We start from the raw sequence: 21,227 nt of genomic DNA, 5'->3' as shown, positions 1-21,227 counted from the left end.
TCAATATTTGTGATTTCATCCCGGACCCCTCCGGATTTCGGGATTTGCCCCCAAGCCCTTCCCCGCTCGCCCACCGGCCCCAATCCCCCCCCAGGCTCCTGCGGGGGTCCCTGGGCAGGTGCAGCTTCATCCCCGGCGCCCCCTCGCCCTCCTCATCCTCGCCCTCCTCATCCTCGCCCTCCTCCTCCTCACCCTCCTCCTCCTCGGGCGGGCCCAGCGCGGCCACCAGGGCCCCGCAGACGTCGCGCAGGATTTTGCAGACGGAGCTGCGGGACACGCCGAACGCGGCCTCCAGCGCCCGGTACTCGGTGGCGGCGCCGAGGCGCCACAGCGTCAGCGCCAGCCGCACCTCGGCGGGCACCGCGCGCCTCATGGCCGTGTCGCGACGGCCGATGGCCGCGCCCAGTCGCGACAGCAGCGCGTCGAAGGTGTCGGGCGGCACGCGGAAGCGCTCGCTCCACTCGCGGCCGCACAGCGACTTGTCGCGGACCGTGGCCCAGAAGGCGGAGCTGCGGGCGCGGCTCCAGAGGCGGCCGCGGCGGCGCCGCCACGGCGGGGCCTGAGCGGAGAAAGGGCGGGGGGGGAAGAGGGCGAGGCGCAGCGCGGAGAGGCGGCGGCGGCGGAGGAGGCGGAGGCGGTGCAGGACGAGGCGGCGGCGGCGGCGGCGGCGGCGGCGGAGGAGGAGCAGGAGCAGGAGGGAGACGGAAGCGGCGGCGGCCGCCACGGGCGGCGCCATCTTGGGCGGTTGTGAGGGGAAGAAGAAGGGCGGAGTGCGCGTGCGCAGGGGGGGCTGTGTTCCCCGCATTGCGCATGCGCAACAAGAAGGAGGAGACGTACAGCATGGCGGCGTCTTTGCCGTGTTCTGCGCTTGCGCAGTACTACCAGAAACGTAAGGAAGCGTTGCCGCGGAGGGCGGGGTCGACACGTGTGCCGCGCATGCGCAGAGGGAAAAAAGAAAAAAAGTGGATTTTGGGTGTGCCGGACTACAAAAATTTTGGGGGTTTGACCGGAAAAATCTCGTTCGGGAAGAGTTTAACCCCTCAGAATCCATCCAACACCCCAAAAATTCCGGCTGAACTCGCCCAAAGGGCGTCTTAAGGCGCTAAAATCGGGTCCCTTTAAAATCTCTCTATTTCTTTCAAATTCGGGGACTGGAACCGTCTGGAATCCACCAAATCTGAAACATTCAAGACCCCACAAATGGTGGATCAGGACCTAAATCTGAGGCTTTAAAGAAGAACTTGTGGGGGACTTTGGGGGTCTCAGAGCGCTTCGGACCCAAATTTAGGTGAATTTGGGGGATTTCTGTGAGACTCGGGATATTTAAATCTTTAATCGCATTAATAAAGAATTGGCCAATCACAGCTCGCCGCGCCTGTGGGGGGCGGAGCTTTACACCCACTCAGCCAATCGCTTGCGCAATAAACCGCTGACAAATCGCAGCTTAGCACAGCTGTTGATTGGCAGGGCACTTTTAGTTCCTAACTAATCCGATTACAGGTCGGGTTTAGAGGGGCGGGATTTTATTGCGCTTCAGCCAATCACGACATCCGAGGGGCGTTTCTCGCCGATTCCCCCTCAGCGCGGGAGCCGCCATGGAGCCGCTCCGGCCTTGGCTGGTCCCGTTCCTGCTGCCCGAGCACTGCTTCGATCGATTCTTCCTCCACTTCCAGCTCCTCGACGGTGCCGGAGGGGCCGCGGGGAGCGGTTTTGGGGCTTTTCGGGCGGTTTCGAGCGGGATTTTGATGCTCCTTTAAGGGCTGTGGGGGCGGCCGCCATTTTGGTTACGGGCGGGTTTTGTGAGGGGCGCCGCCATCTTGGTTTTGGGCGCGGAGAAAAGCGCCGCCATCTTTGATTTGGCTGTGAGGCGATGCCGCCGCCATCTTGGTTTTGGGTGAAGGGATCCAAATTTTGAGGAATTTTAAAGAATTTTGAGGAATTTTTGGGAATTTTGGGGTCACGTCACCTCACCTTTGTCCTTTCTCCGCAGTTCTGTGCTTGAAAATCCTCCTGAGCAAAGTTCTGGGCTACGGGATCGTGGCGGGATCCGTCCTGGGTGAGATTTCGGGGGGATCTGCGGGGAATTTGGAGGGTCCAGGGAGGTCCCGCAGTGGGGGCATTTTTGGCTATTTTAAAGTGGATTTTTCACACTTCGGGCTGGATTTTGGGGATTTTTAAATTTAACCCTATATTTCCCCCGCAGTGAAGGTGCCGCAGCTGCTGAAGGTTTGGGGGTCCCGCAGTGGGGGGGGCCTCAGCCTCCCCTCGGTGCTGCTGGAGCTGCTGGCCCTGGGGGGCTCCGTGGGCTACGGCTGTGCCAGGGGCTTCCCCTTCAGGTCGGGGGGGGGAAATTTGGGGATTTTGGGGATTTTTTGGGGATTTTTGGGGAGTTTGGGAGGGATTTGGGGCGGATTTGAGGGGGTTTGGACAGATTTTGGGGGGCTTCTGGGACACTTGGGGGAGGTTAAATGGGGGTTTGGGGTGGATTTTTGGGATTTGGGGTGATTCAGCAGAATCTGGAGGGGATTTGGGGAAGTTTTGGGGGGATTTAAGGAAGTTTTGGGTATCTGGGAGTGATTGTGGGGGTTTGGGGAAGTTTGGGGGGGTTTAAAGTGGGGTTTGGTGTGGATTTTGGGCATTTCAGGGGCTTTGGGGAGGATTTTGGGGTGGTTTAGGGGGATTTGGGGTTCTGGGAGGGATTTTGGGGGGATTCAGGAGGATTTTGGGGGGATTTCAGGTGTATTTGGGGGGGTCTGGGAAGGTCTGGAATGGGATTTGAGGGAGTTTTGGGGGGTCCTGGAGGGATTTTGGGGTTTTTGGAGTAGATTGGTGAAATTTTGGGGAAGTTTTGGGGCGTTTTGGGTCCATTTTGGGCCATTTACCTGTTATTTCTCACGGGATTTTCCCCATTTTTCCCCTCCTGGGGGGGGTTTTGGGACCCCCCACCCCAATTTTTGGGGGGCCCCGACCCCTCCCTGACCCCCCAAAATCCCAACAGCGCCTGGGGGGAGTCGCTCTTCCTCCTCCTGCAGACCCTCACCCTCCTCTTCCTCATCCTGCACTTTGGGGGCCGCACGGGCCGAGGTTGGTGCAGAGTTTTGGGTGAAATTCTGGGATTTTTGGGGGGTTTTGGGGATCCTTCACCCCCTTTGTGCCCCCTCCCCCCAGGGCTGGCGCTCGTGGCCGTTTTTGGGGCGTTTTTGGGGATTTTGGTGTCACCTCTGACCCCGCTGAGCTTCGTCACCGCCCTGCAGGCCCTGAACCTGCCCATCATCATCCTCAGCAGGGTGAGGGGCTTTGGGGGGGATTTGGGGGATTTTGGGGGGTCCTGGGGGATTTTGGGGGTCTTGGAGGGGTTTGGGGAGGATTTTGAGGGTCCTGAGGGGATTTTTTGGGGGAATTTGGGGGATCCTGAAGAATTTTGGGAGAAACTTGGGGGATTTTGGGGGGTCCTGGGGAGGATTTAGGGGAGAATTTGGGATTTTTTTTGCCCAAACCCCACCAAATTCCCCTGAGATTTCTGGATTATTTTGGATCAATTTGTTGCTTTTTTCTCATTTTTTGGAAACTTTCGACTTTTGGGGCTTCCAAATTTTTGGGAACCCCCAGAAATGCCCCAAAATTTCTTTCTCCCCCCCCCCAGCTGATCCAGATCGTCACCAACGCCCGGCAGGGCCACACGGGACAGCTCTCGGGGGTCTCCACGGGGCTCCTGTTTGGGGGGGCCCTGGCCCGGATCTTCACCTCCCTCACGGTGAGACCCCTCCCCAAAAACCACCCCAAAACCCCCAGACACACCCCAAAAAATCCCGGATCCAAAAATCCACCCAGAACCCCCCAAACCCCCAAATTCCTACCAAAAAAAAAAAAAACCAAACAAATTTTTACTCAAATTCACCCCAATTGACCTCCCTCACGGTGAGACCCCTCCCCAAAAACACCCCAAATCCCAAAAATCCTCCCCAAAAAATCCTGCATCCTAAACCTCCGCAAAACCCCCAGATTCTTACTCAAAATTATCCCAAATTCACCTCAAATTCACTCAGGATCCCCCAAATTCGGCTCCCTCATGATGAGACCCCTCCCCAGAAAACCCCAAATCCCAAAAAAATCTCCCCAAAAAATCCCAGCTCTTATAATCCACCCAGAACACCCCAAAAACCCCAAATTTTTATTCAGATTTCCCCTAAATTCACCCCAGATTCACTCAGGACCCCCCAAATTTGTCCCTGTCATGGTGAGACCCCTCCCCACAAAACCCCAAATCCCAAAAAAAACCCCCCCAAAACAATCCTGGATCCTAAACCCCCCCCAGAACCCCCAAACCCTTCCAGGACCCCCCCAAATCCCCCTAAATTTCCCCCAAAATTTCTCCAAGAACCTCCCCAAAAATCGAAATCTTTTAAATCCCACTTTAAAATTCCCCAAAATTTCCCTCAAATTCCTCCTAAACTGTAATTTAGACCCACCAATTTCCCCTAAATCCCCAAAAATTCCCCTGGGACCCCAAAATTCCCCCTAAAATCCCCAAATTCAACCCCAAAAAACTTAAAATTCTCCCCAAAATCTTAAAATTCCTTCTAAAATCCTTTTAAAACTCCCAAACTGCTCCCAAAATCCCCCAAATCCTTCACCAGGACCCCCCAAAATTTCTTCCAAAGCCCCAAAATCCCCCAAGTTTTCCCCTTACCCCCCCATATTTTCCCCCAAATCCCCCAAATTTCCCCCAAATTTCCCTGCAGGAAACCGGGGATCTCCTCTTGGCCTCGACCTTCGCGGCCTCGGCCACCTGCAACGGGGTCCTGCTGGCCCAGGTGCTGCTCCTGGGGGGCTCCCGGGACCCCCACCCCAAAAAGGAATGACCCCAAAATCCCCTGCGCCCCAAAAAACCCCAAAATCGCCCCAAAAATCCCCTCAAAAATTGAGAATTTTTTGGGGTTTAAAAAGGGGATTTTTGGGTTAGGGAATCCCAAAATCTCACCTGGAATCGCAGCAAGATTTGATGGGACCCCCAAAAATCTTCCTGAGACCACCCCAGAAATTCACCTGGGACCCCAAAATCATTCGGGGAGCATAAAATCAACCCAAAAAACCCCCAAATCACCCCAAATTCGGGATTTTTGGGATGAAAAGAGGATTTTGGGGTGGTTCCTTTGCTCTGGGACCCTGAAATCTCAGCTGGGAGGATCCCAAATTTTTATGGGACCCCCAAAAATCTTCCCAGGGTCCCCCAAACCCTCAGGGACCCCAAAATTCCCTCTCGGGACCCCCCAAAAACCCCTCGGACCAAGGAGGGGGAGGGGCATGGAAATGGGCGTGGCCAGCGCGTCCCTCCCTTCCTCCTCCCTCTCAAATAAATTTGGGGTCCCCCCATTCCAGGGGGGTCTCCCCTCCCCTTTTTTTTGCTCGTTAATGAATTAATTACAGCCGGTAATTAACGGTAATTAGGGCGGGGGGAGGGGGGTGCTGATGGGGTGGGAAAACCCCGCCCTCCATTCATAAATGCTGTCTTCTATTCATAAACCCCGCCCTCCATTCATAAATTCCACCCGCCATTCACAAACCGCGTTGGCCACACCCCCATCGACCGCTTTCGCTTCTGATTGGCTGCCGGTCCCCTGACGGGTTCCCACGCATCCTTTGGACCCCAAAACCCCCCAAAATCTCCCCAAATTCCAACTCCGGGGGTTCCCCGGCCTCCGTGACGCCTCCAGCACCCCCCAAATCCCACCGTGGACTCCCCCAAATTCCCCTGAGCCCCCAAACTCCCCATTTAACCCCACAACCACCTCTTCCAACCCCGAAAACTCCCTTAAAAATCCCCCCAAAATTTTCACTCCCCAAAATTTGCAGCCCCCCCCGCCCCCAATCCCGGAGCTCCGGCGTCTCCATCGCTTTATTCCCACAATTCCATAATTTCTATGCAAAATACTCTCATCTCCCCTCCCCCCCCCAACCCCTCCATATTTTTTTTCCCACGTCGAGGGAGGGGGAGAGGGGGGAGGGGCCCAGGGGGACTCCAAAACCCCTCCCCAAACCCCTTCCCCCCCCCCCCCCCCCCCCAAAATGTTCGAGGCCGGGAGGGGCCGATTCGGGGGCCCCCCGGGGCGTTACAAATATAGAGCTTAAATATGTACAAAAAAATGACAAGAGTCCAAATTTGGGGCGGTGGGGGGGGGGGGGGGGGAAGGGGGGGGGTGGGGCGTTTTTCCCCCCTCCCCAAAATCCACCGGAGAGGATCTCCCCCAAAAAAACCAAAAAACAATTAAAATAAAAACAGCCAACCCCTCCCCCAAGGCTTTGGGAACTCCCAGCAGGTCCTGGTGGGGTTTTTTTGTCGTTTTGTTTTTTTGGGGGGGGTTTCCTGTGGATTTTGGGGGGGGGGATTTTTTTTGGGGGGGTTCCCCCCCCCCGGCCCTAAAGCCGCTCGCGGGCGGGGACCCAGATGAAAGGTCCTGAGAGGTCCTCGATGACTCGTTTGACTTTGTGGTAAATCTCCTCGAAGCTGTCGCCTTCCACCATGGCTGGGCAGAGAGAGAGAGAGAGAAAAAACTGGGATTTGGGGGGGGTTTGGGGGGTTTGGGGGGGTTTGGGGAGGGTAGGGATCTTTGGAGTGGAAAAAAGCAGGGATTTTAGGGGAATTTGGGGTATTTTGGCAAGGTTTAGAGGGGTTTGGGCTGTTGGAAATCCTTGCAGATTAGTAAAAAGGGGATTTTGGGGGAATTTTGGGGAATTTTGGGGAGGTTGGGGCTGAATAGGGAGCCTTGCAGGTAAAAGAAAAGGGGAATTTGGGGGTTTTTGGTAATTTTGAAGGGGTTGGGTGAATCTGGGGGGTCTTTGAGGGGGGTTTTGGGTGCGCCCAGGTGTGCCCAGGTGTGTTTCTCACCTGAGAAGCACTCGGTGAACTCCTGCTCCAGTTTGGTGGCTCTGTCGAACGCTTTCCGCGCCTGCTCCTCGCTCACGCGCTTGGAGATCTCCCTGAGGGGGCGGGGCCTCGTTGGGACACGCCCACCTCACCTGGCCACGCCCACACCTCTGTGAGACACGCCCCCCGCCTGGCCACACCCACAAACTCCCACAGACACTCCCACAGCACAGCTTCATTCATAAGAGGCCACGCCCATTCATAGAACCACACCCACCTCTCACCTGTAAATTAGGAAACCCCACCCATTATGCAAATCGGCCTCAATCTCATCATGGATGGCCACGCCCCCTCCTGCCTCAGTTTCCCCCTTTCTGTGCTCAAACCACGCCCCTAAAACCCCTCAAATTCCACCCAGAATGGCTGCCCAGGTGCCCCCAGGTGTGCCCAGGTGACTCACAGCACGTTCTGCAGCGATTTGGGCCGGATGAAGATGGCGATCGGGTGCAGCTGCGCCGCCTGGAGCCGCCGCACGGCGTTGGCCGACACGTCCAGGATGCAGTGCTTGCCCTGCAGGGGACAGGTGTGACCAGGTGAGGCACAGGTGTGACCAGGTGTGACCCAAACCACACCCAGGTGTGACCAGGTGAGGCACAGGTACACCCAGACACGTCCAGGATGCAGTGCTTGCCCTGCAGGGGACAGGTGTGACACAGGTGTGACCAGGTGTGACCCAAACCACACCCAGGTGTGACCAGGTGAGGCACAGGTACACCCAGACACGTCCAGGATGCAGTGCTTGCCCTGCAGGGGACAGGTGTGACCAGGTGTGACACAGGTGTGACCAGGTGTGACCCAAACCACACCCAGGTGTGACCAGGTGATGCACAGGTGTGACCAGGTGTGACCAGGTGAGGCACAGGTGTGACCCAGCTACACCCAGACACCCCCAGCATGCAGTGCTTGCCCTGCAGGGGACACAGGTGTGTCACAGGTGCCCTCAGCTGTATCTCAGGTGTACCCAGGTGTGTATTTACCTGTTCAGCCACTTCTCGCAGGGATTGCACGCTGGTCCCGTACAGGTGGCTGTGGTACTGCCCTGCCCCAGCTGCACCCAGGTGTGCCCAGGTGTATCCCAGGTGTATCCCAGGTGTGCCCAGGTGTATCTCAGGTGTGCCCAGGTGTATCCCAGGTGTATCCCAGGTGTGCCCAGGTGTATCCCAGGTGTATCTCACCTGCTCAGCCACCTCTCTCACGGACTGCACGCTGGTCCCGTACAGGTGGCTGTTGTACTGCCCCGCCTCGATGAACTTGTGCCCCTGGATGTCTTTCTCCATGCGCTCCCGCGAGGCCACGAAGTGATAATCGCGGCCGTCGACCTCGTACTCGCGCTTGGGCCGCGTCGTGTCTGCAGGTGCGACAGGTGGGACAGGTGAGACACACCTGGGACACACCTGGGACAGGTAACGGGGGTTAAATGTGGGGTAAATGTGGGGTAAATGGGGGATAAATGGGGCCCAGGTGTGACAGTCGCGGCCGTCGACCTCGTACTCGCGCTTGGGCCGCGTCGTGTCTGCAGGTGCGACAGGTAACACACCTGAGACAGGTGAGACACACCTGGAATGGGGAATCAATGGGGCCCAGGTGCCCCCAGCTGTGCCCAGGTGCCCCCAGGTGTATCTCAGGTGTGTTTTGGGTGCCCCCAGGTGTATCTCAGGTGCCCCCAGGTGTGCCCAGGTGCCCCCAAGAGTGTCCAGGTGTGTTCCTGATGCCCCCAGGTGTGCCCAGGTGTATCTCAGGCGCCCCCAGGTGTGCCCAGGTGCCCCCAAGAGTGTCCAGGTGTGTTCCTGATGCCCCCAGGTGTGCCCAGGTGCGCCCAGGTGCCCCCAGGTGACTCACGGGGCACGCAGGAGCCGAATTTCTCGGGGAACTCGCTCAGGAGGTCGTCGTTGACGCGATCCTTGGTGGGGCCCAGGATGATGATCGGCCGCGCGTAGTGAACTGGGGAGCGCAAAAAACCCAAAATTGCCCAAAATTGCCCAAAATTGCCAAAATTCCAGGGGTCCTGAACCTCCCCAGAAAGAAAGGAGATCCCGAAATTGGGGGGTTTCAGCCCAAAATTCACCTTCCATCTGCGTCACCGTCTCGTAGCTCAGCACGGCGTCCTCGCGGCCTGCGGGCAATTCGGGATTTTGGGGATTTGGGGATTTCTGGGGGTGATTTTGGAGATTTTTGGGATTTTGAGGGATTTCGGGGAAAATTTGGGAGATTTTGGGGGAATTATGGGATTTTTAGGGGGGGGTTCTGGGTATTTTTTGGGATTTTTGGGGGGAATTTTGGGGGATTTTGGGGAAGATTTTGGGGGGAATTTTGGGAGTTTTTTGTAGGATTCTTTCGGGTATTTGGGGAGTTTTGGGAGGGATTTTGGGGAGGATTTGGGATTTTTTTAATGGTATTTGGGATTTTGGGGGGGAAATTTTGGGGTTTTTTTGGGGGGAATTTGGGTGATTTTTTGGGGGGATTTTGGGAATTTTTGGGGGGAATTTTGGGATTTTCAGGCCCCACCTTGAGCCCCCGGACCCCGATCTTTGGCCTTGAGCCGCGTCCACTCCCGGCGCTCCACCCTGCAACCAGTAAGGACCAGTTTGCACCAGTAAGGACCAGCTGGGACCAGTTTGCACCAGTCCCGTCCCAGTGGCCACCAGTAAAGCTCCAGTTCCTTCCCAGTGGCTCCCAGTTAATCCCAGTTAAACCAGTAAAGCTCCAGTGCCCTCCCAGTCCAAACCAGTACAAACCAGTCCAAACCAGTGCCCCACTGGAACACCCCAGTGTTGGCTCCCAGTACAAACCAGTACAAACCAGTGACCCCCAGTGCCATTAAACCCCATTGGAACCGCTCCGAATCCACTCCCAGTACAAACCAGTACAAACCAGTGACTCCAGGTCTGTTCCGGTGGCTCCCAGTGCTCCTAAACTCCATCCCAGTCCATCCCAGTCCCTCCCAGTACCACTGAACCCCATTGGAACTCCCTGACGTTGGATCCCAGTGCCCCCAAACTCGCTCCCAGTATAAACCAGTACAAACCAGTGACTCCCAGTACAAACCAGTGGCTCCAGGGTGATTCCAGTGACTCCCAGTGCTCCCAAACCTCCTCCCAGTGCCCTCCCAGTGCCCTCCCAGTGCCAGTGAACCCCACTGAACCCCATCGGAACCGCTCCAAATCCACTCCCAGTACAAACCAGTACAAACCAGTGACTCCCAGTACAAACCAGTGGCTCCAGGGCTATTCCAGTGACTCCCAGTCACCTCCCAGTGCCCTCCCAGTGCCATTGAACCCCACTGGAACCGCTCCAAATCCACTCCCAGTATAAACCAGTGACTCCCAGTGCCATTGAACCCCATCGGAACCGCTCCAAATCCACTCCCAGTGACTCCCAGTGACTCCCAGTACAAACCAGTATGAACCAGCGTCTCACCGGCGCTTGCTGGGCACGAAGCCGATGTCGGGGGGCTGCTGGGGGGGCAGCACCAGCCGGGCCTGCCACCACTCCTCGTCGGAGGCGTCCAGGACGTGCAGAACGTCCCCGAAACGGAAACTCAGCGCCTGGCTCAGGAACCCCACGTCCTTGGCCTTGTCGTAGTCAAAGAGGGCCCTGGGGGGGCAATGGCACCTGTGTCACCTGTGTCACCTGTGTCACCTGTGTCACCTCCCCGGGGTCACCCTCAGTGTCCCCCAGCTCATCCCAGTTCGTCCCAGTATGAACCAGTATAAACCAGTACAGCCCAATGCTCTCAATGTCCCCATTCCATCCATTCCCCCCTCACGTCCTTGGCCTTGTCGTAGTCAAAGAGGGCCCTGGGGGGGCATTGTCACCTGTGTCACCTGTGTCACCTCCCCGGGGTCACCCCCAGTGTCCCCCAGTTCATCCCAGTATGAACCAGTTCAGCCCAGTCCATCCCAGTGCTCCCGGTGTCCTTTACTGTCCCCATTCCCCCCTCACGTCCTTGGCCTTGTCGTAGTCAAAGAGGGCCCTGGGGGGGCATTGTCACCTTTGTCACCTGTGTCACCTTTGTCACCTTTGTCACCTCCCCGGGGTCACCCCCAGTGTCCCCCAGCTCATCCCAGTTTGTCCCAGTATGAACCAGTTCATCCCAGTTCAGTGCTCACAGTGTCCCCATTCTCCCACCATTTCCTTGGCCTTCTCATACCCTGGTGCCATTGTCACCTTTGTCACCTTTGTCACCTGTGCCACCTGTGCTACCTGTGCCACCTGTGCCACCTCCCCGGGGTCACCCCCAGTGTCCCCCAGTTCATCCCAGTTTGTCCCAGTATGAACCAGTGCAGCCCACTGAGAGCCAGAGCCGAGAGATCCCAAATATCCCAAAAAAACCCTGAAAATACCAAAAATGTCCAAAAACCCCCAAAATCCCCTCGATGTCCCCAAGGTCCCAAATCTGAAAAATCTCTCAAAAAACCTCTCAAAAAAAAAAAATCCTACAAAAATTGCAAAAAATTTGCCAAAAAAAAAATCACAAAAATTCACAAAAAATTTGCAAAAAAGCCAAAAAACCCCAAACAGCCCCAAATGCCTCAAGTATCCCCAAGGTCCCAAATCTGAAAAATCCCCCAAAAAACCTCTCCAAAAAATCACCACAAAAACCCTAAAAAAAAAATGCAAAAAATTTGCAAAAAAAAAATCACAAAAATTCCCCAAAAATTCAGAAAAATTCCCTAAAAAATCCAAAAAACCCCAAATCCCTCAAATGTCCCCAAGATCCCAAATCTGAAAAACACCTCAAAAAATTGCCAAAAAGTCACAAAAAAAATCATAAAAAATCACAAAAAATCACAAAAGAATAAAAAAAATTAAAAAAAAAAAATCCCAAAAAAATCCCAAAAAAATCCCAAAAAACCCGAAATGTCCCCAGGTGTCCCCAGGTGTCCCCAGGTGTCCCCAGGTGTCCCCAGGTGTCCCCACCGCACGTAGAAGCCGCGTTTGGGGTCGCTGCGCAGGGAGGCGCTGCCGGAGCCGAGGCTGCTGCTCAGGAGCTGCTCCCGCAGGTCGTGGATCTTGGCCTCGAAGCGCCCGTACTCTGGAATTTGGGGGGGATTTTGGGGTGAATTCCGGGGCTTTTGGGAAAATTGGGAATTTTGGGATCATTGGGGGATTCAGGACATTGAGAGGGTTTGGGATTTTTGGGGATATTTTGGGGTATTTGGGGGATCTTGGCCTCGAAGCGCCCGTACTCTGGAATTTGGGGGGGATTTTGGGGTGAATTCCAGGGGTTTTGGGAAAATTGGGAATTTTGGGGTGGTTGGGGTCAAGGAGGGGTTTGGGGGATTTGAGAAAATTGGGATTTTTTGGGATATTTTTGGGCTTTTGGGGGGATCTTGGCCTCAAAGCGCCCGTACTCTGAAATGGGGGCGGATTTTGGGGTGAATTCCGGGGGTTTTGGGAAAATTGGGAATTTGGGGATCATTGGGGGATTCAGGACATTGAGGGGGTTTGGGAATTTTGGGGTATTTGGGGGATCTTGGCCTCGAAGCTCCCGTGCTGTGAAACAATGGGGGTTTTGGGGTGAATTCCGGGGGTTTTGGGAAAATTGGGAATTTTGGGCTGGTTGGGATCATTGGGGGATTCAGGACATTGAGGGGGTTTTGGTGACCCTTGGGGACATTTGGGGACACTGGGGACAGGGCTGTCACCTTCGGGCCGGTACTGGGGCACGATTGTCACCGGGGACACCCTTGGGGACATTTGGGGACATTTGGGGACATCAGTGTCACCTTCGGGCCGGTACTGGGCCACGATTGTCACCGACTGCCCGGCGTTCTTGAGCGCCAGCGCCGCCTGCTCGTGGGTGGCACCGCGCAGATCGACCCCGTTCACCTGCGGGGACATTGGGGACATCGAGGGACGCGGTGGTGGCACTCGGGGACAGGGTTGGGGCAGGGAAATGGGCGAAAATGGGAAATTTGGGGGAAAATTGGGGGAAAAATGGGGCCAAATCAGGGGGGAAATGGGGAAAAAGGACATTTAGGGACAGCTGGGGACAATCTGGGCACCTCGAGGGCACCTTCTCATAGTGAGGATGATGACGGTGGAGACCAAAAACCCAAAAAAACCCCAAAAAATGCCCAAACCGCCCCATTCCACCTCCAACCCAGGTGTCCCCAGGTGCCACCAAGGGGTTGTGACACCCTGGGGACACCCTGGGGGTGGCCTGGGACCCCTTCCCGTGGCGAGGATGATGATGGTGGCGACCAAAAACCCCAAAAAACTCCACACAAACCCCAAAAAAACGCCCAAACCGCCCCGTTCCGCCGCCACCCCCGACGTCCCCGGGTGCCACCGGGCGTCCCCAAGGTGTCCCCAGGGCCACCCACCGAGAGGATCTGGTCGCCCTTGCGCAGCTCCCCGCTGAGGTCGGCCGGGCCGCCGGCGAGGATGAAGGAGATGAAGATCCCCTCGCCGTCCTCGCCGCCCACGATGTTGAAGCCCAGCCCGGTGGAGCCGCGCGGGATCACGATGCGCCGCGGGTCCCTGGGGACGGCAGCGGGGACATTTGGGGACGTCGGGGACACTTGGGGACACTGGGGATAAAGGGGGGACTGGGGACACTCGGGGCTGGGGACATCGGGGGACATCTTGCATGACGTCCTCCAGGCTGATGTTCACCTTGGGGAGCCCCTGGGTGGGGTGGGACCAGTTTGGGGTCACTGGGGACACTCCAGGGACATTGGTGGCACCTGGGGACACTCCAGAGCCCTTGGGGACATCGGTGACACACTGGGGTGTCCCAGGTGTGTCGTCGGGCAGCAGCTCCTTGGGGCCGGGCGAGAAGGACACTGGGGACACCCCTGAGTGAGCCCCGGGGACCCTGAGTGACCCTTGGGGACATGGGTGACACCTTGGGGACATTTGGGGACAGCCCTGGGGACGTCGGTGACACCTTGGGGACATTTGGGGACACACCTGGGGACGTCGTCGTCGGGCAGCAGCTCCTTGGGGCCGGGCGAGAAGCGCCGCGGGGACGTCGGGGTCAGCGCCGGGGGGAACTCGGGGCCCAGGAAGCTCTGGGGGGGCAGCTCCGAGTCCAGGTGGGCCGAGTAGGCTGGGGACAGGTGGGGACATCAGGGGACAGGTGGGGACACTGGGGACATTGGGGACATTGGGGGGTATCACATGAAAACAGGACATTTGTGACGTTGGGGACATTGGGGACAGTGGGGACAGCAAGGACGGGGAGCTCTGGGGGGGCAGCTCCGAGTCCAGGTGCGCCGAGTAGGCTGGGGACAGGTGGGGACAGGTGGGGACAGTTGGGGACATCAGAGGACATCAGAGGAATGCAGGACGTTTGTGACATTGGGGGCACTTGGGGACATCAGGGACACAGCCAGGTATCACAGGAAAAGACGACATTTGTGACATTAGGGACATTTGGGGACACTGATGAAAATTAAGGACATTTGGGCATAAAGGGACACAAAGGGACATTTGGGGACAAGGGACAAGGACAGGGACACAAGGACAGGGGGGTCCCACCACCGATGTCCCTCCCCAGTGTCCCCAAATCCCCCCAATGTCCCCAATCCCTCCAAACCCTCCCAATGTCCCCAATGTCCCCAATGTCCCAAACACCCCCTGATGTCTCCAATGTCCTCAATGTCCCCAAATGTCCCCAGTGTTCCCAAACATCACCAATGTCCCCAAATCCCTGATGTTCCCAATTTCCCAGATGTCCCCAGTGTCCCCAAATTTCCCAAGCTCTTCCCAATGTCCCCAGTGTCCCCAGTGTCCCCAATGTCCCCACGTGTCACTCACAGCCGGTGACATCGGGGGGCCCGTAGGTGTCCCCGAGGCCGGGCACGGTGGCCTTGGCCACCCGCAGGTACACCACGTCGTAGGTGTTCTTGAGCGCCGCCACCGCGTCCTCGTGCATGACGTCCTCCAGGCTGACGTTGTTCACCTTGGGGACATTGGGGACACTGTTGGGGACACTGGGGACATTGGTGGGACTGGGGACATGGGGGACATTGGGGGGGTTGGGGACATTGGGGGGGTTGGGGACATCAGGTCCAGGGGATCGGGGGACACACGGACACAGGGAGGGGACATGGGGACAGCAGCGCCACCGCCCCACCCCGGCCACCCCCACAATGTCCCCAACACCCCCAAATCCCCCCAACGTCCCCAAAACCCCCTCAATGTCCCCAATGCCCCACAATTGCCCCAATGTCCCCAGATGTCCCCAATGTCCCCAGTCCTCCTTTAATCTGTGATGTCCCCAATCCCCCCGGTGTCCCCAACTCCCACCAATGTCCCCTGATGTCCCCAATGTCCCCCAACCCCCCCGGTGTCCCCAACCTCCCCAACGTCCCCAGCACCCCCCGATCCCCCCCGGTGTCCCCGGTGTCCCCAACTCACGGCCAGGATCTTGTCCCCGACCTGCAGCCGCCCGTCCTTGTGCGCCGCCCCCCCCTCGATGACCTTGGTGACGTAGATGCTGTTGTCCCCCGGGATGTGCTGGTTGCCCACGCCCCCCGCGATGCTGAACCCCAGACCTGCCCGGGGGACACCGGTGTCACCTCCCCCCCACTGTCCCCCCCCGCCGGTGGCACCTCTGTCACCGCTGTCGTCGCCCCCGTTTTGTTGTTGTCACCTCTCCCATTGTCGTCACCTTTGTCACCTCCACATTGTCACACCCCCCCCCGGTGTCACCCCGGTCACCACTGCCACCACTGTCACTGGTGTCACCTCTGTCACCGTTCTCGTCACCGCTGTCATCCCTGTTTTGTTGCTGTTGTCACCTCCCCTTTGTCACCTCTACCACTGTCACTTTTCATTGTCACCTCCCAATTGTCACCCCCTGATTGTCACCTCCCCCCCACTGTCACCGTTATTGTCACCGTTGTCACCCCCATTTTGTTGTTGTTGTCGTGTCCCCCACTTCAACCCCTCCATTGCCACCTCCCATTGCCACCTGTGCCACCTCCCATTGCCACCTGTGTCACCTCCCATTGCCACCTGTGTCCCCCCCTGTGTCCCCTCCCCCGTTGTCCCCTTGGGAGGTCCCCAAATGCCCCCAAATGTCCCCAAATTTGGGGCTCCTGGGGGGAATTTTGGGCGATTTTTGGCCCCTCAGGAGAATTTTGGGCTGAATTTGGGAGATTTTGGGGACCTGGGGTGGTTTTAGGGGAATTTTGGGGTGGATTTTGGGGAATTTGGGAGACTCTGGGGTGGATTTTGGGGATCCCAGGTCGATTTTGGGGGTCCTGGCATGGAATTTGGGGTGGATTTCGGGGATTTCAGCAATTTGGGGTGGATTTCAGAGATTTTGGCATAGAATTTGGAGATTTTGGGGTGGATTTTGGGGTGGATTTTGGGGTGGATTTTGGGGATTTTGGGCTGGATTTTGGGGGGGATTTCAGAGATTTTGGGCTGGATTTCAGAGATTTTGGGGTGGATTTTGGGGTAGGTGTCACGGATTTTGGGGTGGATTTTTGGGCTGGATTTCAGGGATTTTTGGGGTGGATTTTGGGGTAGGTGTCACGGACTTTGGGGTGGATTTTTGGGCTGGATTTTGGGGTAGATGTCACAGACTTTGGGGTGGATTTTTGGGGTGGATTTCAGGGATTTTTGGGGTGGATTTTGGGGTAGGTGTCACGGACTTTGGGGTGGATTTTTGGGCTGGATTTTGAGGCAGATTTGAGGGATTACAGAGGGGTTTCAGGTTTTTGGGATTTTGGGGTGAATTTGGGGTTTTTTTTGGGGTACCTTTGGGCCCTTTGATGAGCTTGACCTCCACCACCCTCTCGGCCGGGACCTTCCTCCTCATCACGTAGAGCCGCACCACGGCGCCGGCCTCCTTGAGCGCCTCCACGGCCGCCGAGTGCGGCACCTCCCGCACGTCGGCCTCGTTCACGAACAGGATGCTGTCGTTCACCCTGGTTTGGGGGAAAAACAGGGGCTTTTGGGAAAAAAACCCGGATTTTTGGGGTTGTCTGGGCGGTTTTGAGCTGTTTTGGGGCAGTTCTAAGGGAGATTCTGGGGCAGTTTTGGGGGCACCTCCCGCACGCCGGCCTCGTTCACAAACAGGATGCTGTCATTGACCCTGGGTCGAGGCAAAATCCGCGGGTTTTGGGAAAAAATCACGGATTTTTGGGAAAAAATCTGAGATTTTTGGGGATTTTTTGGGGATTTTGGGGGATTTCAGGGTGGTTTTGGGTCACTTTGGGGGGGTTTTGGGGCCGTTTTGGGGGCACCTCCCAAAGCTCAGCCCCGTTCACAAACGGGATGCTGTCATTGACCCTGGGTTGGGGCGAAATCAGGGATTTTTGAGAAAAATTTTGGGCATTTCAGGAAGTTTCAGGGCGGTTTGGGGCCTTTTTGGGTGAATTTGGGGGGAATTTGGGGTGATTTTGGTGTAATTTTGGTTCATTTCTCACCTGAGCCGCCCATCCGGTGTGGTGGCGCCCCCGGGGATGATTTTGGGGTGGATTTGGGGGGTTTTTGGGGTTTTTGAGGATCCTGAACCCAATTTTGGGGTAATTTTGGGGTGATTTCTCACCTGAGCTGCCCATCCCAGGATGGTTTTTAGGGAGTTTTAGGTGGATTTTGGGGTTTTTGTTGGTGGATTTTGGAGGTTCTGGGGTGGATTTTGGGGTTTTTGGGGGTCCTGAACCCAATTTTGGGGTAATTTTGGGAGATTTTGGGGTCATTTCTCACCTGAGCCTCCCGTCCTGGGCAGCGGCGCCCCCGGGGATGATTTTGGTGATGAAGATCCCGGGGTCGTCCCCGACGTGGGGGTTGTCGGTGCCCCCCGCGATGCTGAACCCCAAGCCCGAGTTCCCCTGCGGGGTTTTGGGGTCCTGTTAGAGCCAAAACACCCCGAGAATCCCCCAAAACCCACCCCCAAAACCCCCAGAGCAGCCAGACCCTAAAAAACGCAAAAAATCCCTAAAAAAACCAACCAAAACATGGAAATTTTGGGTTTTTTTTTTTTTGGGGGGGTCCCAGATGGATTTTGGGGTCCTGTAAAACCTGAAATACCCCAAAAAACCCCAAAATCCGCCCCCAAAAGCCCCAGAACAGCCAGACCTTTAAAAACCCCAAAAACCTCGAAAATCCCATAAAAATTCCTAAAAAAACAACCAAAAAAAAAAAGAGAATTTTGGGGTTTTTTGGGGGTCCCAGGTGGATTTTGGGGCTGATTCGGGAATTTCTGAGGGTCCCGTGTGGATTTTTAGGATTCCCAGTGGATTTTGGGAACTCCCAAAGAATTTTGGGCATTTCCAGGAGGAGTTTTCAAGGATTTCTGGGCTCATTTTGGTGAATTTTGGGGGTTCCCAGTTGGATTTTTGGGCCGATTTTGGGGGATTTTGGGGCTCCCAATTCCGAGTTTGGGGTTCCCAGGTGGATGTGGGGCAGATTTTGGGGAGATTTTTGGGGATTTTGGGGCTCTCACCCTCTCCAGAGTGATCTCCTCGTATTCCATCTCCCCCTCGGTGCCGTTCACCTGCCAACAAAAAAATCAGAATTTTGGGGATTTTGGGGGGAAATTTGGGGGTTTTGGGGGGGAATTTGAGCTGGAATTTGAGGGAATTTTGGGGGGATCTGGGGAGGAATTTTGGGGAATTTTGGGGGGGAATTTTGCAGGAATTCGGGGGAATTTTGGAGGAATTTCTGAGGGGTTCTGGGTGGATTTGGGGATGGACTTTGGGAGGATTTTGAGGGAATTTTGGGATGAATTTGGATGAAATTTAGGGAGGAATTTGGGATGGATTTGGGGGAATTTTGGGATGGGTTTGGGGGGGATTTTGGGGTGGTCTGGAGGGGATTGGGATGGAATTTTTTGGGGGGAATTTGGGGAGATTTTAATGGAATTTTTGGGGGAGTCTGGGCCCATTTCAGAGGGAATTCTGGGGGTGATTCCAGAGGGTTCTGGGGTGGATTTTGGGGAGATTTTGGGGATTTTTGGGGCTCACATAGGCCGGGGCCTCCAGGGTGTCGGTGTTGACGATGACGGGGGGAGAGTTGGCCTGGGGGGAGGAGGGGAGGTCAGAGACCCCCAAACCCCCCCGGAATATCCCCAAATTCCCCAAAGAATTCCCAGAAAATTCCCAAAAATATTCCCCCAAAATTCCCCAAAATATTCCCCAAAATAATTCCTCCAAATATTCCCCAAAAAATCCCCCCAAAAAATTCCCCAAGCCACCCCCAACCACTCCAAGAAAAACTCAAATTCCCCCCAAAATTCCCCCCAAAATTTCCGATTTCCCCTCAAAAATCCCTCCAAGTTCCCAAATTTAGCCCCGAGCCCCCCAATACTCCCAGATTTTCCACAAATTTCCCCCCAAATTCCCAAATTTTCCCCCAGCTCCTCCCCAAAACCCAAAAATGGCCCCAAATTCCCCTCCCCCACCCCAAACCCCGTCCCGACTCTTGTGACGTCATCGGTGACATCATCAGTGACGTCACTCCCACCTGTGGCGTCATTCGCCTCGCTGCCGATGTTATGGCAAGGGCAGTGACGTCATCGGAAAGCCCATGACGTCATCGTTGCTTCCAGTGATGTCACTACTGCCCTCCCTGGGGGTGTGGCCTCCCAAAAGGGGCGGGGCCAACTCCAAAGGGGCGTGGCCTCACTAAATTGGCAACTGTGGCCCATACATGGGCGTGGCCTCTAAGGGGGTGTGGCTTGTCCATAAATGGGCAGTGCTTGTCCAAAGGGGGCGTGGCCACCCCAACATTGCGGTGCCATGTCCATATTTGGGCATTGGGGGCTGTGAAGGGGGCGTGGCTTTTAAAAATGGGCGTGGCCTGACCATATTTGGCTGTTACCTGACCAAAAGGAGGCGTGGCCTTGTCTATATTTGGACATTACCTGTCCTGAAGGGGTGTGGCCTCTAAAAGGGGTGTGGCTTCTCCATATATGGTGATGGTGCATCCGAAAAATGGGCGTGGCCTCTCGGGTGGGCGGGGCCTTACCTGGCTGGGCAGGTGGGCGGGGCTCTGCTCCAGGGGGGGGCTGTCCTCATCTTGGTACCGGTATTTCTGTAACGCATGCAAATTTATGCAGATGAGCGCCCACAAACATGCAAATTTATGTAAATTCGGTGTGTTTATGCACATTAAGGTGGTTCGACGGCTCCGCCCAGTTAATCCCAGTTAATCCCAGTTTGGGGATTGGGAAGGATTAAAGTGGGGGGAAACTGGGTCAGGACTGGGGGGGTCCCAGTGCTCCCAGTATGGAATGGGGGGGGTCCCAGTATGGAACTGGGGGTGGTCCCAGTGCTCCCAGTATGGAATGGGGGGGTCTGGGGGGGTCCCAGTGCTCCCAGTATGGAACTGGGGGGTCCCAGTGCTCCCGGTGCCCACAGAACCTCTCCCAGTCCCTCCCAGTCCCTCCCAGTATCCCCCAGTCCATCCCACCTTGCAGCCGAAGGCGGGCGAGAGGCTCCGGTCCCTCCAGTGCCCCCTCCCAGTGCTCCCAGTGCCCCCAAATCCCCTCCCAGTGCCCTCCAGTCCATCCCAGTCCCCCCAAATCCCATCCCAGCCTATCCCAGCATCCGCCAGTCCCTCCCAGTGCCCCTTCCCAGTGCTCCCAGTCCATCCCAGTGCCCCCAAATCCCCTCCCAGTGCCCCCCAGTCCGTCCCAGTCCATCCCAGTGCCCCCAAATCCCCTCCCAGTGCCTCCCAGTCCATCCCAGTCCCCCCCAAATCCCCTCCCAGTATCCCCCAGTCCATCCCAGTTCCCCCCAGTGCCCCCAAATCCCCTCCCAGTGCCCCCAAATCCCCTCCCAGTGCCCCCCAGTCCCTCCCAGTCCATCCCAGTGCCGCCAGATCCCCTCCCAGTGCCCCCCAGTCCATCCCAGTATCATCCCAGTCCCTCCCAGCACCCCCATTCCTTCTCTCAGTGCCCCCAAATCCCCTCCCAGTGCCTCCCAGTCCATCCCAGTCCCCCCCAAATCCCCTCCCAGTGCCCCCAAATCCCCTCCCAGTATCCCCCAGTCCATCCCAGTTCCCCCCAGTGCCCCCAAATCCCCTCCCAGTGCCCCCAGTCCGTCCCAGTGCCCCCAGTCCGTCCCAGTGCCCCCAGTCCGTCCCACCTTGCAGCCGAAGGCCAGCGAGAGGCTCCGGTCCCTCCAGACCAGGCGGCACTGGCAGAGCAGCGGCGAGAAGCACCCGGGACCCCCCCCCCGGGACCCCCCCGCGCACCCCGGGACCCCCCCCGGGCACCCCCGGGGCACCGGGACCCCCCCCGGGCACCCCCCGGTTACCGGGACCCCCCCCGGGACCCCCGCGGCCAACGGGGCCGGGGCCGTTCCCGCCATCGGGACCCCCCCGGGACCCCCCC

At 56.9% G+C, this 21,227-nt stretch overlaps 2 protein-coding genes across 2 annotated transcripts; one reads left to right on the top strand and one right to left on the bottom strand.

The window, feature by feature from the left end:
- Positions 1-1,595: 1,595 nt before the first annotated feature.
- On the top strand, positions 1,596-5,398 carry MPDU1 (mannose-P-dolichol utilization defect 1). The gene is made up of 7 exons (XM_058822980.1): positions 1,596-1,683; positions 1,991-2,056; positions 2,204-2,336; positions 2,999-3,084; positions 3,169-3,287; positions 3,644-3,754; positions 4,743-5,398. Exons 1-7 carry the CDS (start codon positions 1,596-1,598, stop codon positions 4,860-4,862), a joined length of 723 nt encoding a protein of 240 aa, XP_058678963.1. The 3' UTR covers positions 4,863-5,398.
- Positions 5,399-6,283: 885 nt separating this feature from the next.
- Positions 6,284-19,921, bottom strand: DLG4 (discs large MAGUK scaffold protein 4). The gene is made up of 19 exons (XM_058823028.1): positions 19,859-19,921; positions 18,856-18,909; positions 18,336-18,386; positions 17,597-17,721; positions 16,646-16,815; positions 15,296-15,432; positions 14,693-14,837; positions 13,844-13,982; positions 13,255-13,411; positions 12,655-12,757; positions 11,846-11,960; positions 10,343-10,519; positions 9,431-9,489; positions 8,991-9,038; positions 8,765-8,866; positions 8,101-8,273; positions 7,326-7,435; positions 6,887-6,978; positions 6,284-6,524 (listed from the first exon to the last, which is right to left on the bottom strand). The coding sequence occupies exons 3-19, from the start codon at positions 18,363-18,365 to the stop codon at positions 6,418-6,420; spliced, it is 1,989 nt and encodes a 662-aa protein (XP_058679011.1). The 5' UTR covers positions 18,366-18,386; positions 18,856-18,909; positions 19,859-19,921; the 3' UTR covers positions 6,284-6,417.
- Between the last annotated feature and the right edge of the window lie 1,306 nt (positions 19,922-21,227).

Source organism: Ammospiza caudacuta, chromosome 36 (genome assembly GCF_027887145.1).
Source record: "Ammospiza caudacuta isolate bAmmCau1 chromosome 36, bAmmCau1.pri, whole genome shotgun sequence".
In the NCBI taxonomy this organism is placed as follows: Eukaryota; Metazoa; Chordata; class Aves; order Passeriformes; family Passerellidae; genus Ammospiza; species Ammospiza caudacuta.
The sequence above is the reverse complement of the archived record's forward strand: the minus strand, read 5'-3'. Positions and strand labels throughout refer to the sequence as shown.

Excerpts from the sequence above, each read along its gene's own strand:
- DLG4 (XM_058823028.1), bottom strand. The coding sequence starts at position 18,365 with ATGGAATACGAGGAGATCACTCTGGAGAGG. Across the intron at positions 9,039-9,430 it reads TCGGGGTCCGGGGGCTCAAG|GCCGCGAGGACGCCGTGCTG; the intron begins GTGGGGCCTGAA and ends AATTGCCCGCAG. Across the intron at positions 6,525-6,886 it reads GTTCACCGAGTGCTTCTCAG|CCATGGTGGAAGGCGACAGC; the intron begins GTGAGAAACACA and ends CTCTCTGCCCAG.
- MPDU1 (XM_058822980.1), top strand. The coding sequence starts at position 1,596 with ATGGAGCCGCTCCGGCCTTGGCTGGTCCCGTTCCTGCTGCCCGAGCAC. Across the intron at positions 2,337-2,998 it reads GCCAGGGGCTTCCCCTTCAG|CGCCTGGGGGGAGTCGCTCT; the intron begins GTCGGGGGGGGG and ends AAATCCCAACAG. Across the intron at positions 3,288-3,643 it reads CCATCATCATCCTCAGCAGG|CTGATCCAGATCGTCACCAA; the intron begins GTGAGGGGCTTT and ends CCCCCCCCCCAG.